General features: G+C 40.3%; 1 protein-coding gene across 3 annotated transcripts in view; it reads left to right on the top strand.

Moving 5' to 3' along the window:
- The first annotated feature begins 2441 nt into the window (after nucleotides 1-2441).
- MPPED2 (metallophosphoesterase domain containing 2) overlaps nucleotides 2442-15562 on the top strand; it is a 118785-nt gene continuing 105664 nt past the window's right edge. Inside the window, exons 1-2 of one of the 3 annotated variants that reach the window (XM_083752633.1) lie at nucleotides 2442-3014; nucleotides 10462-10705. In XM_083752633.1, the coding sequence (XP_083608759.1) occupies nucleotides 10578-10705 (128 nt within the window). In that variant the 5' untranslated portion in view covers nucleotides 2442-3014; nucleotides 10462-10577. Of the gene's footprint in view, nucleotides 3015-3475; nucleotides 3566-4500; nucleotides 4689-10461; nucleotides 10706-15562 lie in introns of those variants that run through there. The other 2 variants (XM_083752635.1, XM_083752634.1) reach the window with 2 other exon arrangements.

The following is a 15562-nucleotide window of genomic DNA, read 5'->3' as shown; positions in this document are numbered from 1 at the left end:
CAACACATTCCTCCTATGTTAATCATGTAAAACGCTCCCCTTTTCTGATGTAACAATGATGTAGCAAAGATGTAGTGATGATGCTTAATGAACTGTATGCTGGGATAAGATAGAAACTTTTAAAAGTCCTTGTCACCCCATCCTCGGGGTTAAAAATTCCTCTTTGAACCTGTTGCACAATAAACTTTGGTCTACAGCTATTTGCTCCGGCTGGTGGCTGGACTCCTTCCTTTATTCCGCAGGGATCTGCCTGACAAGCTGGGTGACTGAGCAGTCTTGCACCTAGATTTTTCCATAACAATATGATTGCATTGTTACAATTTATTTATTTATTTGTGTGGGTGGGTGTATACTGGTGGTGGTGTTAGGGTGTGTACATACATCCTGCTGGATTAAGAAATCTAGATGATTGCTTCCACACTTTCGGCCTAATGGGTCAATAGGGCTCACAATTACAACTAAAACTATAGGGCAGTCCCCCAAACCCCTAGAGCCGATTTTGAGGGCACATGGGGCTCTAAAGGAGAGCAGAGGTTCATCCCACTTGTACAAGAAGAGCTGGATGCAAAGCTTTTCATATTAAAACAACCACAATGGGAATTTTAAAATTTTTTTATTTTACAGTGCTTTTTCTGCAGGACACTTCTGCTAATTATTTCAATAAAGTTTGGTTTTGCTTACAAATGAAATTGTTTGTGGATATCTTATTAATTTAGCAGACTACCTGGCACTTTACCTTAACCATCCATAAATTTTGTTAAGTTAAATTTGTTAAGTTAAATTTTCTTAACTTAAATCTCCCTTTATTTGTCATGAGTATTGCGCATAGTTCTTAGCAGGGCAATGTTTCCTCCTTTTTAAATTATTGCAAAATATATGAGGAACAAATAAATTAAAATTTAAAATAACTATTAGTGGGGGGGGGTTGAGAGAGAGTAATACTTTTTGATGTCACATTATAGTTAGAGAAAGGTAATAGATTTTAGAGTATAGAAAGTAGCTCTAGAGACATTTAGACCACTGAGTACACACTCACCTTTTTTTTAGTACCACTATCACATCTGTGCAAAGAGGTTTTGAAAACAACAAAAACCTGAAAAATCAGGTTAGCAACAGGAAAAATTGAATGTGTTCAAACTGTGTTCGACTCTTTCGGAAAAAAAATAATTAGCTGGCCTAATTTGAACGTTATATTACATTATGATTTAGTGTTGCATGCATGAGAGTGTTCCCCTCCCCATTCCTTCTCAGAGGCTTTCTCCCATTGTATCCTCACAATCAGAAATATATGCACCTGGAAATTTTTATGAAATACAAAGTTAGCAGGAAGTGTTCTGGTTGTATTGGGGTGGGGGGGGGGCGTGATACTATGTCTCACCCAATTAACATAGTTCAATAAGTTTAAATGTTATTTTCTCTTCATTTCTTTTAAATCGTTTTGGGTTGGTTCGCCCTGCTCACTTATTGTGACCTGCACTGCGTTGCAGGGGGTTAGACTAGATGACCATAGAAGTTTATTCCAACTGTACAATTCTATGATTTGATATTCCTCATTCTTTTCCAGATTTGACTGATTCTGTCCCCCGCTCCCCAACAAATTAGATTTAGGTTGCAATCCTAACTGGAAGTAAGCCCCTTTGAACATAGGACTTACTTCTGAGTGATACACTCAGCAGGATCATATTGCAAATCGTTCTGCAGAAAGAAAAAAAACATTGGAAATTTTCTCCTGCTTCAGCAATGAGGCATTTTTTTAAAAAGAGGGATATACAATAGTTATTACAGGTGGTTCCGCCCCCCCCTTCCACACACTCAAAAGGTTCCTGATGCTTTGTAGTTAATCCTAGTAATAACCTTTCTGTTCCATTTTATTAAACATTTTGGGTTTTGCGAAAGTGCGATGGCTCTCATTTCTTTTATTATTATTATAAAACAATTGGGGTGCACACCTCCTTGAATTTGTACATAGAGTCAAAGGGACTTGTCTTCATATAGATGCATTGATGGTGCCAGTGAGATGGAACTCCCATAATCTCTTACATACATTTATTTAGACTTGGTGTGTGTTAATTTCCCCGTCACCTAATCTTAATTTTTTACCCCTATATCGTGAAACCTTTTTTTTGCGGGGGGGGGGATGCCTCGTTTCTTTCTTAAAACAGAGGAAAACAACCCCCTATACTAATGACCATGCTGATGACACAACGCTTGAAGAAATTGAGGAATACAGTACTCAGGATTTGCAGGGCACTCCAGCACGCAGTGCCTTAGGTCTCCCGTGACCCTGCATTCCTCTTCAATTTAATCTTTCAGGGGAGGGCAAGAAATTTGCTGCAATTTGGCAGGGGATGCTCTCCCTCCTTAGCCTTCCTTTTTGGCTTGAGGTTGCGGGGTGGGGGGGGAGAGAGAGAAGAGAGTGAAGTAAGCAGCAGCAGCAAGGAGGAGCTGGCAGCCTATGCGTGTGTGGCTGTGTGTGTGTGTGTGTGTGTGTGTGTGAGAGAGAGAGAGAGAGAGAGAGAGAGAGAGAGGCGAGCGCCTTGGCCGCCCTGTTTCCTGGTGCTCTGCTCCCTGACCCCAGTGGCAGTCCTTACTCACTGCACTCCTCCGCTCTCTTCCTCCTTCTCTCCCCCTTCATTTCTCCCTCTCTCCCTCTTTCTCTTTCTCGCTCTCCAGCCCAGATCGCGGCTGCTCTCCTTCTCCCTTTTCTTCCTTCCTTCCTTCCTTCCTTCCCCTCCCTTCCCTCCTTCCTTCTTTCCTTCCTTCTGCCTGCGTCCGCCTCTCTCCTTTCCACTCCGGGGACCCTCGGGGGTCGAAGGTGTCTGCCCTGCCTTGCACCAGCCGTCAACCTTTGGCAAAGCCTTGCCTCGCTCTTTCGCCCTCTCGCAACACAGCTCCGCGGCACCATCCGCCTCCTCCTCCCCTCCTCCTCATGGATCGGCTCCTTCCCCAGCACTGAAGGCATCCCTAGGAACACACATCAACATCCAGGAAAAATAAAAAAAGAGGGAGAGAAGGTAAATCATCCGCCCCGAGCAGAGAGAAGGGGAGAGAGGGATCAGATGGAAGAAGAAGAAGGACCAAGAGAGAGAGAGAGAAAGGGGGAGCGAGAGGGAGAAAATTCCTAATAACAAAACACAAAGCCATGGGTTAGAGGTGCCTTGTCATGTACAAGTACAAGGGGATCAGAGAGGGCAAACAATAATCAGATTCAAACGGGCTGCTGATTTGCCACTCGCCAAAGCGATCGCGGGCAGAGAGCTGGATTGTTATGATTGTGATTTGATTCTAAATTGTTGTTTCAGAAGGAAGGCTAATTTCTGCGCGGGTGTCTGTTTCTCTCCCTCCTCTCTTTCTCTCTCCACCCCCCCCCCCTCCAACCCCGGTGCTTCCAGTGCTCCCCACCTTTCTCCTCCTCCTTCTCCTGCCCCCCCTCCCCGCTTTTGCGTTAATTTCTTGTCTTGCGGAGTGGGGGGGGGGGCGCGGCGCCGGCTGGGGAATAGATTTGGCAGCGGAGATTAATTCGCTGGCTGTTTACTAGAGAGTCTCGGGTGATCGGGGTTATAATGTAAGAGCACGACCGGGGGAGGGTAGGCCAAAGGGAGCATTGTGCTGCGCGAGGGAGAGAGCGAGGCGAGGCGGCAGATCGAGGGAGTGAAATGCAAAGTACAGTTAGCGTGGAAAAACTGAAACGTGGGGCTGGCGGGGAGGAGGAAGGTGTGGGGACGGGGGGGGGCACAGAAACGTGTTTGTCACCCCCCCCTTTGCCTTATTCTCTGCATTTTCTCACCCACCCCTGCCCAAAGCAAAAGAAAAGGAGAGGGGGGGGGGAAGTAACGATTGCAAATGGGTTTCTTTACTATTCAAGAGCTGGAGTTTCCCCATGTCTCTTTCACATGCAAGGCAGCTACGTTTCTCGCTTTCTCTCCCCCTTCTCGCTTCACAACAGGCTTGGAAATCAATGACCCCCGAGGCCTAAGGGCACTTGGAAACCTTTCGACATTTTATTGGGGTGGGGTGGGGTGAAAAGGGGGGGGGGAGAGGCTGGAAAGAAGAGAAATATGAAATCACCCACGAGTTGTAAATTTACCGCCCCACCCGGCTTGCTGCATGATTTTGTAGTTTCCCCTCTCCCCCCCCCCCCCCCAGCCCAAAGCAACCGACCTCCTGCTAGGTATTGTAGCTTGAGTGCGAAATGTGAACGAGAAGAAGCGGTGTATGTTGTGTGGGGGGTGGGGATGTTACAGCTATTGTAGAGAAAAGAGGATGAAAACTTTACCCATGCACATTAAAAAAAAGGAGAGAAAAGGGATCTAGAAGTGTGTGTGGGGGGGAGAGACTACAACAATGAAGCAGTTGTAAAAATGTGGAGTTTGAATGCATTTGAGCTAGGTTATAATGCCAGCTTGAGTGGCAAGGGGGTGAGATCGGTTGGGATGAGTGACGTTGGGAAAAAGGGGGGGGGGAGAGCCAGGATGGTGCGGTGTCAGAGCTATTGGCCGCTGATTGTGATCAATCATTCCGAGCACTGGGGAAAGAGGGAATGAGAGAGGCAGAGAGGAAGCAGACCCAACCCGCAGCGTGGATTCAGAGGAGTGCTGCTGCCTCTCCGGGAGAGTTGCCCAGAGAGAAGGGGGGAGAAAGTGTGCCCAGCACCGCTTAGATGGGCACGGACTGACTGCCACGAGGAGGTAGTGTGTGCAAACTGGTACCTGGTTGTTGTTGTTTTTTATTGTTCCTGTTTGCTGCTGTGCACCTTTGAACTGAAGGTGGCTTGGGAAATGGATCATTTCAACCGAGGGATGGAGTTTGTTCTAAGGATTTCATCTGTAAGAAGAAAGGGTCCACAAGGATTCTTTCCTCTCTTTCTCCATCTTTCTGTATGTGTGGCATCAGGTTTTTTATGAATGGAAAACAGGTTTGGTTTCATTTATCAGTCATGTGTTGGGGATAAGATTTTATCTTTCCAACATTCATTTGATATATAACTTTTATGCACCCCTCTTCAGAAAGGAAAGGAAAAGGAAAAAGCCTACCTGGAGATAGGAGCAGAATGGATAATGAGTTATAGTTAAATTAAAAATATATGCACTGTTTGCTGGAATGTTGAGTATAAATGGGGATCTTGTTTTGCAGTGATTGGATAAACTTATGCTAGAAGAAGCTATAGGAAAGTATTAAACAAGACACCTACATGAGTAACTTCTTGAAGACTTTATGGATTTAAATTCTTGAATTGCTACTTGGGCTGCAATGCTAAGAACACTTACCAGGGAGTAAGCTCCATTGAAAACAGTGGAACTTACTTCTGAGTAAATGATTGCACATTGAGTGTAGTTTAATCAAAGCGAGAATAACAAAGATTGAATATAAATCTTGAAGGAAGTGTTAGCATCAGTATCTTATTTAACTCTTCCCCCTTATTTCTAATTCTTAAGGAATTTCCATACTTGCTTCAACTAAAGCCAGTCTAAAGTCAATGGGAATTAATATTCCAAATGATGGAGTAAAATAGTGGGTTCTCTCTTCCCCAAATAGTATTTGTTCTCTTTACATCTGTGCAAATTGTGAGTGTGATTATTAATTTTCTTTCATTTAATGTGCATGTTTATAACAATGTTATAAAAACTGGTAGCCTGATAATGCCAGAAATACTTGCCATTTTTTATATATTCTGAGACAAAAATGATTATATACAGTGCATATAAATGCCCTGCTTTTGTGTCTTTTATGGACTTCAAATCAAATCAGCAGATTCAACGCCTTTGTGACATTTATCCATTGTGGAAGCATACCAACTGCACAACCAGTGCTTACATTATTCACAGGCTGCCCCCTGAGTTTTTCAGGATTACATAATATAAGATGGCACTTTGCTAGTTCTTCTGTTGGCATAATTCTAGCATTAAAATTAGCAGTAAGTTGCTTAACAGTGTAGACCCCCCCCCCTTATTATTCCACCGTGGATGCACCATCTTCTTAATGACTGGTGTCAATGGGAGGGAAGAACTATAGTCCTCACAGGGAGGCTAATAAATTTGTTAGCGAAAGTTTTGAAGTACTTGGGTCCTGCCTTACATTTTCTTCAAAGAGCTCCTCATTAAAGCAGATCACAATCAGACACTTCTAATATGAAAGCTGTTTTGCACTGGAATAGAATGAAAGGGAAATGAAACTAAGATCAGCCTGCTCAGACATAATATGTGACCTTTATTTACTAGTTTGATAGTCACTGATTGACATTTTAAAAGCCAATGGTGTAAATTTGCCACATTTTAATACAAGAAGACCCCCAGAATTAGAAATGTAATATTTTGCTTACTTTTATATTGGCTTGTGTGTGTTTTCTTTGTATACATACTTGAAAATTTAAATAAATATTTAATTTTAAAAATCTTAGAGAAACTGAATGAGGATTTCTGTTTGCCTACCAATATTCTGCTTTGACTTTGAGTTAGCTCACTGTTTTTCTCATAACTAAAGTTTTGAATATTGTACAACACATCATGGGTTGGGCTGTATACACTATTCTCCTCAGCAAGTTTGATTTCTTTCCCCTTGAGTTTTGTGGGCTAAAGAATATAAAATACTGCCTTTTGGCTGCACTAAATTAATTAAAATATAATTGCTTATCTTTTCGGGGAAAAACAGAAAAATACTGATATTGTGTTTATTAGTTATACTCAACAGAATCTGCTTTTGCGGGGAGGGAGTGGTTGGCCATGCCATTTGAATACTGCTACCTAAAACTAATGACTAAAACTCTAACAATACAAAATGTGTTCTTTTTCCCCAATCCCTAAGCTCTCAGGGTTAACATTCTTTTTAATGACAGTCATTTCTCTAACAGGAAGATGTTTTCATTTGTATTTACTTTTCAGTGCAGTGCAATTATGCAGTTCCACACTGCACACTGTCTTCATAGTTAGTATCTCAAAAGAGAATTACAGTCTTCACAACAGAATTGCAATTGGAAGCAGGTGTTGTGTTTTACTGTTATGCAAAATAACAGTAAAATATAATTGTGGGGGAAATTAAGGAAACAGCTGCAAAGTTGGTATGGAAGCTCCTTCATTACAATTTGTAGGCAGTTATCTTACACTGCAAACTGGGCAAAGATTTGATGTAGCAAATTGTAGCGATTTTGTCCTCCATGCTTATATATACATATATATAACCAGCGAATAATTTGAGACAAAGACCAAGAGTATCCTCTGCGAAATATACTAAAAATTTTGGTCAAGATCCACTTGATGGGGGTCTTGGCTCTCTCCCTGCTTGCTTTTTCCGATATGCAAAATGGAGAAATACCCTGATACTTGAAAAAGGAAGTTGTGTGGTTCCGTAACCTGCTTAACATATGGAAGCCTATGTAGGCCTGAGGTTGTAAAATAATAAAATAAATCGCCTATGGCAGGCCATCTGCTATTTGGAAGGCATTATGTGAAATTTTGTGCTGAACCAGGTTTTACAGTTCATATCTTAATACTGGTGCAATGTAGAGGCTCCAGATATTTGATTTTACATCTAGCAAGTCCTATTTTTATTTAGAAACAATGGAGCACCACTATGTAGCAATCAGCTATGTAGCATAACTGATTGTAAATACAAAGACTGGTTTTCTATACTTCTGTATCAATTTTAGGAAGCACCTAATTAATAGGAACAGCAAGTATATGAATGTAAGTGTTACCTTTTTTGTATTCCTAAGAATGCACAACGATTTATCTGTTTGGATTTAAACATACCCTAGAAGGTGGATCATGACCAAAATCTGGGGGGGGGGGGGGAGGACCTATCTTCAACCATTTCAGATCTTTTTGGTATTAAAATGTTAAGAGTGGGAATTACAAGTTTTGCTTTTCAAGTTTGTGCTCAGTCTGTTCGCCTTCAACTTATCATGAGCACATACTTGAAGGTTGCGTAACTACTTTTTTCTAATGGCAGGACGGGATTTAAACATGTGTGTCAATGATAGGGAGTGGAAGGAAGTCCATCAACCTCACCAGGGAATAACAGGGAAATTGGTGACTTAATGAAGGTGCTCACAGAGTGCATTAGAATAGCAGAGGTTTTTTGGATGAAGACTTAATCAGAATTATTTTGAGAGATTTCAAATGCAGAAAGCAGTTTGACATAATGGAAGGATTAGAAGTCCTTCACAACTCTTCTTCTGGTGCCACAACAGTGAATAGGCAACACAAGCAGAAGAGGGTTGTAGAGTTATTCCTTTAGCCCTTTATCATTGTATGCATCCTGTCTGCTTCCCTGTGTTCTAGTATAAATTCTTCAAGTGTGTGTGGGGGGGAGACTTTTCTGTTGGTGGAACTTCCAGTGTAAAAAAGAATCTGGATCTTCCAGAGCTCTTAGTTACCCTTCACAAGTAGAAAAGGCCTCAATGCAAAAGTTACACTAGAACATGGGAAAGCTCAAAGGATCTGTGTGAGGACGAATACATTCAAGGGGCATATCCACAGCTCTTTCCTACTTGAGTTGCCCCTTTATGGCTGAAACATTCAAAAGGGCTAGCAGACATTTACTAATTTTTTGACCAGAATAATGATATTCCAGAAGGAATGAAGCAAATGGCTAGAAACATGTAGGTTGTGTTAAATAATGGAAGTGTATAACTGACAGTAATAAATTATAATTGATTTTGAACATAAAGAACTGTCCATTTCTGCTTTTTTATACATTTCTTTGGCTTAAATAATGAAAGGAAATTTAGGAATGATAGGGTATACAGAAATAGTAGAAAGACATCCCACCAGATGTCAAAGAGAACACCAACTATCAGACTTTTAGAAGACATCTGAAGGCAGCCCTGTTCAGGGAAGCTTTTAATGTTTGATGTATTACGGTATTTTAATATTTTTTGGGGAAGCCGCCCAGAGTGGCTGGGGAAGCCCAGCCAGATGGGCAGGGTACAAATAAATTATTGTTGTTGTTGTTATTATTATTGAAAGCAATCTTTCTTCTGTAGCTCCTGTTCTTTAGTTTAAGCCATATGGATTGGCTTGATGGATGGACCATCTCCAGGTCCATCTTCTCCAGTATTTTGTAACCATGAATGCGTTGCTAGATGCTTATGGATACTCATAACCATCACTATACCTTGTTTTTTTTGCCTCTGTGTTTAGAGCTATACTGCCTCTGAATATACATGTTTTGTTTATTTATTTACTTCTATACAGCCCTTCATCTGAAGATCACAGGGCAGCTTACAATATAAAAACCCAAAAACGTACACTATAATAACAAACAATAACAATACACCCTCAGCTATCATGCATTAGTTATTCACTGCATTTAGAATGCATAATTTTGGCTAGCCTTAACCCCAGGACCAGTGAATATTTCTGGATGAGCTTGATTCTAGTATTGTAATACACCTCTTAACTACTTTTATGTTGTTCATAACATTATAAACTCCTTTCCTGTGAACATCAATAGTTTTTCTTTTTCCTAAACAAGAAAACTCTTATTCTCTTTAACCTTTTCTTGTCAAGAAACTGCTTGAACAACTTGATCATTTTGGTTGTCCTTTTCTATACCTTTACCCAGTGTTTTTTTCTTTCTAAAAAAATGTTCACGGGTACTCTCATTTTCCTACTCATATTGAAATACTGCCCCTCAATGAGGCCAAACTTAAATTCACAAAATGTTTAGGGATATGCGTCCCCCTGTGTCCCCCCAGGAAAAAAGCACCGCCTGTACCAGCTCCATCATGTCCTACTGAGAGTAAAATACCCCCTGTTGCTTTTGCATTGACCTTGTAAAATTTGGGACATGGATATGTTGCAATGCTGCTACAATATCAATACTGAAGCTGGAGTGCCAACATTGATTGGGCCAGGGCTGTAGATGCTTCTGCAGTGGCATTGACGTTGAATCTCCATATCTGGTGTCAGAACTCTGTCTTCTTTGTTGGAGAGGGAGACTTGATGCCTGTGTTGTCCTCCAAACGTCATAGAAATGCGGTCATAAAGTACTTTAAGCATGATGACAGCATACCATGTGGGTATAACAAGTTGAACCTGAAACAATATGTTGCCCTGTGGACTGCTACTGTTCAGGGTTCCAGCAGCCAGCCATAACCTTTCCCAAGATACTCCATTATATTGTCCTTCACCAGCGGCTTTCCATACCCACTTCCCAGCAGTCAGCCAGTATTCCTTAAGGGGGTGTATTTGGAGGTCTCCCATCTTTAGGGTTTTATCTTTAAGATTTTTCTTTACTTATGCCAACCAAGGGGTTTCCCCGGACAGGCTGATACCTCCCTTTTGTATGTGGATTGTGTCATTTCAGGTACATTAAGATCTACACTCAGATAATGAGTTTACATGCTAGTGTTATTAGGAATGGATCAATACATATTTCCATAGGAAACCATCATAGGCTAGGCTGAACTCAAAACCCTCATTACAAATTGATCAATATCTCTGTATTGTTCTGTTTTTCTAGAAGTCTGCAGAGCTCATGAGGAGATATTTGGCTTCTGTCGTTGGCTGAAACACAATGCCCACTCCCATCTTTTGTTCTGGAAAGTTGTAAGTTGCTCATGTCTATAAAGAGAAAGGATGGCTCATGGAATTCCTTCACAAGGCAAAGTTACCATTTCTGTGGATGAATACAGCTCAAATCCAACCCAGGCGTTCACACACTACAACATTAACCAGAGCAGGTTCCAGCCTCCCCATGTACACATGTAAGTACTATGATTGATTTTTGAACTTCATGTAGTGGAAGTTACAGGTGGAAAACTTGTCCAGAATTAAGTGCCACCTTGCTGTTATATCAAGGTGTGAAACAACCATATATTTTGCTGTAATTTGAGTTCCATAATTTGCTTGCAATTATGCATACTTTCTGGAAGCCAAATCAAAGTTGACATATATTTTGCACCTATTTTACAGTTTTCTAATTCCTGGTAGTGAAAATCAGGTCAACATATCAGAGTTGTGAGGACTTTGTAATCACGAGAGTAGAAAAATAAGAATTTGGGCTTCTTTTTACTTGTTGCTAGTCTTCTAACATTTATTGTGATAACGTTTTCAAAAAAACAAAAAGGGGAGAGTTGAAATGTTAGCCTGTAGGATGTATAAATTGTGATCCGGAAGTTCATGTTGCCTATCCCTGGACTGATGGTGGGTGTGGAATTATTAGAGTTATGGCAATCCCTGTTATGAACTAGGTGAAAACAACAAAAAAATCCAGAATTTGTTGCATGGTTTATTGGACAGAATAGTGTTCAAAGAGCTCCAGATGTCAGAGGCTTGGTAAAACTCAGCACAGTTTTGTATGTGAGCTGCAGGTCTAGTAACAGACTTGTAGCTTTATTGATTTCACTGGAACTTGCCAGAGGGACATATTTCTTGAAAATGTGAACACCCTTCCCCCACCCTTTGCACTCAGCTGCGAAATAGGCCTAATTGGGACTAATTGTCTCCTGATCACTGAATCCTTTGTCCTCCTTGTTGTAAGGGGAAGTGTGCCGCATGCTGCATTCCTCTTACAACAAGGAAGACAAAGGATTTCAAGACTGCTGAACTATTAGTCCCAAGAAATACAAATACTGCATTAAAATAATGTTTATAGCCTGAGCTTAAACCAACAAAGGCAGAGCAAAAGGTTCCCTGCTCAGACTGCTATGTTTTGGTATTGTGGCTTGTGAGATCACACTGACAACAGAAGGACTTGTGTAGGCACAGTTTGTATGTGTACATGTGTAGACTCACATGTTTTAAGACCTAAGTGAAGACTTAAAACTCCAGATTTCCTTCCTATTGTCTAGTGATGTCCAGTCTTTAAAAGGAGCAATTTTTACATAATCTCCTTTTTCCCTAATGGTTTGAAGGACAAGTTAAATTATAAAACAAGAGAGGCACCTCTTGACCTCATGTTGACCAAAGGTGAGTCAGGTCTTTTATTCATTGCATAGTGAGAATTCGAAAGCGTTGGAAGAGAGATACTTCTAAGACATTAGATGTTTCTTCAATAACTGATAAGAGGGCAAAGGGTTTTTGTTTTTTTAATTCCATCAATTCCTGTTGCCCTGAGTGAGGTGTGCCAGCCTTTGAGCTATGCAGAACTCTTTGTTAATGAGAATGGAAAGTTAGCTTTTTTTCCAACCATAGAGAAAAGGACAAAAGTTAAATGCCAATGCAAATATATTAATCACTTTTAAAAAGCAGCCTTGATTATGCACCACATAAACATGTAGTTAGAGTTGTAACCTGGCAGGGCTCTTGTTCTCCCTTTCACCCCCCCCCCCAAAGAAGACAATCTTCTCATGTTGTATTGCAATAAACTCTAAAAGCTGTGTAAATTTTAAAAGCCGTTTGATGTGGGGTATATGTGTTTGATGGGAGGGTTAAAGAATGCAGTTTTTAAAAAAGAAGCCAAACCCCCTCTTCATTGTTTCCCTTCTGCATGATTGAATAGGCTTGTGCAATGATGAAATAACCAGGAAAAAATTCCAGAGCGTTGTTTTGAAAACCGCTTTTAGCTGATTGTTGTATCTGATCGTAGGTGCATTTGCTGTGCAGAAATGGACAATACAGCTATTCAACATATTTTACAATGACTTTGTATTTGTGATTTTGGGAACATGCAGCTGTTTTAGGCCATAATTTCTGAAACTGGAAAGCTTTAGCTGTTGTAACAAAGATAATTTACTTTAAGAGATTGTTAATAATTCCTTCTGATACAGGGTGTTATGTGAAATGCAGATTCACACTGTTGATTGATTATTGCATTCCTTTCTAAGACCCAGCTACACCACTTGTTCTATATATAGTTAAGCTGTCTTGATCAATTCTGTGGATTGGGAAATTTTCTAAAGAAAATTTATAATCCTGAAAGGCTGAAGCTCAGTCTAGTTTGAGTGTCTAGGATTCTACTGTTTAACTACAAAAAAAAAAAAAAAAGGAATGAGATCACCTTTCCTCTGACCAAATATATATATCACCTGGTTTTGGAAATTATCTTGATGCAGCATTTTGAGCAATTTATTTTAGACTACAGATCGTTGTTTCAAGTTAGTATAAGTAATCCATATACAGCATTATGAAGTTGACACATAGTACACCAGGTTTGTCCTATGATTTCTGTGGGTCTGTTCTAGGAAAAGTGACTAACGAATGCACAATACAGGTAATTTCCATTAAAGGTTCAAAACCATATGCTTTGGTTCTTATGGTTGGCGGAAGGATCACTAGCCTTGCGTTCTGATCCAGTATCTTTCCTTGCCCATTTACGTAATTCATCTTGCAGCTACTTCAATCCCGAGGTGTGCATTGACTATTTAGTAGAGTGATGCTTTTTACTTTCATGAAGATGTATGTACTATAGCCATGACAGTTGGTGTTGGCTGAGTTTTTCTGGAACTCAAAGCATGTTAGATATTTTTCTGCTGCAGCTCTCCTAACTCTTCTAAACAGCACTCCTTTCCTCCGTGGAGTTCTGGCTAAATGCTTTGTAAAGCTAAGCACACAAAGATAAATTACATACTTTGCAAGGTGAATGCGTAACTGGAACGCCATGAGGGAGATACTGTGTTGAGTTGAGTGAGGAATTCAGTTGTTAAAAAAAAAGATGGTGGTGAAAGAGTTAAGCATCCATTTCCCCCTGCTTTCTGTGCAAAATAATTCCACTCTAAAACTGTTTCTGGGGTTTTTTTTGTAAGACTGTCAGAGCTTTATTAGATGAGTTTGCAAGTAATGTGTAGCTTTTATGTCTACATCCAGCACCACATTGCAAAATGTTTTCTTAGTTCCCTGACTATAGTGAAGTTGGGAGATAGCACAGTTCAGAGTTGATAAAAATTCATCCACATTACATACATTTTGGATTTGGTTCTTCAGTATCAAGGCATTCCTTGATAGCCTAAAAATGACTGCTCCTGTATCAACGGAATAAAACTCTTATTTTGCAAATTGAAGTGCTTATTTTGCACAAATTATTCTCTCGTTTTTGCAGAATTTGCTTTTTTTGGGGGGGGGGGTGTAAATGAGCTCAGGCTTTCATTAACAATGCTTATTTCCGTAAGTACAGAGTCCACAGTGAGTGAGCTCATAAGAACTGTAAATTTTAAGTTGCCTTGCTGCAGACGGCTCTAATCTCATGGCAGACACAAAAAGTTCTGGACTGAGCTTGGTGCCGTGATCTGCACTCAATGCAGTGAAAGCCTGCACCTTATAATACATTGTTTTCCCTTGGACAACCCTCCTACTTGTATATTGAAATACAAGCTGAAAGTCAGGAAATCGGCTGCAGCCCAATCATAATTGGATTTTGAAATTTGTGAGACACAGGACCTGTACTATGTGATTGGCTCTTGTGTGCTTGTTTTTGTTGACAGAACAGCATCCATTGCAGGGCCGGAATGGGAGCAGGGGAAGGATTTAACCTTTTGTCTGTGCCATGGTCCCAATATGGATAGCCACTTATGGCTGGTATTTTCTCAAGGAAGGAAGCTACAATTGATGCTAATGATAGTCTTCTCCTGGGGAAAATAGCAGCAGTGGGGTGCCTTCATACATGTACTTGATTGGGACTGTGTTTGGGGGATAATTCCCCATACTGCAGCCCCAATCTGGATCGGTCCCCCCATGCTCTACCTCTCTCTCTCTCTATATATATATATACATACACTGATGTTAGCTGCCCTGAGCCTGACTTCAGCTGGGGAGGATGGGATAGAAATAAAAGTTTATTTATTTATTTATTTATTTATTTATTTATTTATTATTATTATTATTATTATTATTATTATTATTATTATTATTATTATGCAACTCCTGTTTAGTAAATGAATGTCAAGCACACATTATTGTGTTTAGCATTGTGTTTAGTTTGTCCCCAGTTCCCCTTGTCCAAAATAACTTACAGCATGTGGTGAATTAAAAGCGTGATGCCTCTTGCTTCATTGTCAAATGTCCCATTTGATTACTTGGCTTTGCAGCCAGTTCAGTTTTCAACTAATTCTGTATTTTCTGCTGAAAGAAGATTGTCCCATGAGGTAGAGTAGTTCTACAACACTGGAAAAAGATGCATAGGGGTGCCTTTAGAAAGAAATAAATATGTTTCATCTAACGCTGGGTTTTTACTTCTCTGAGGTCACCTTATTCCATCCTGTCTCACATTAGCTGTTGCAGCCAGCATGTAAGTGTGTTCAAATTGAGAGTCACTGCTGTATTTTGCTGAAGAACTAATGGAACTTGGTCTGTGTTCAAGGCCCATAAGTCTAATTCCTGATGTGGTGAATTCACATTAACCTCCTATACTGCGTCACCCTGACACTTGAACACTACTAGAAGCCTGTCAGCTCATTCACAAAGTCCTCAGCCCACAGGTGGATTGTATCTCATTCTAGGGAAGTCATAGTTCTAAATGATGTATCTGAATGGCTCTCTGCACCCTATGTCTGAAAATCCTATCATTAATTGTTTATAGCAAAGAATTGCACTTTCTAATATTGGCTGTAATGGTAGCAGTTACGTGGCTTTTGAAAAATATTTTGGATAACTTTTTTTCTTCTTTACAAATCCTAATCCATCAGATA

Source organism: Podarcis gaigeae (genome assembly GCF_964106915.1).
Source record: "Podarcis gaigeae genome assembly, chromosome: 1".
Lineage (NCBI taxonomy): Eukaryota > Metazoa > Chordata > Lepidosauria > Squamata > Lacertidae > Podarcis > Podarcis gaigeae.
The sequence above is the reverse complement of the archived record's forward strand: the minus strand, read 5'-3'. Positions and strand labels throughout refer to the sequence as shown.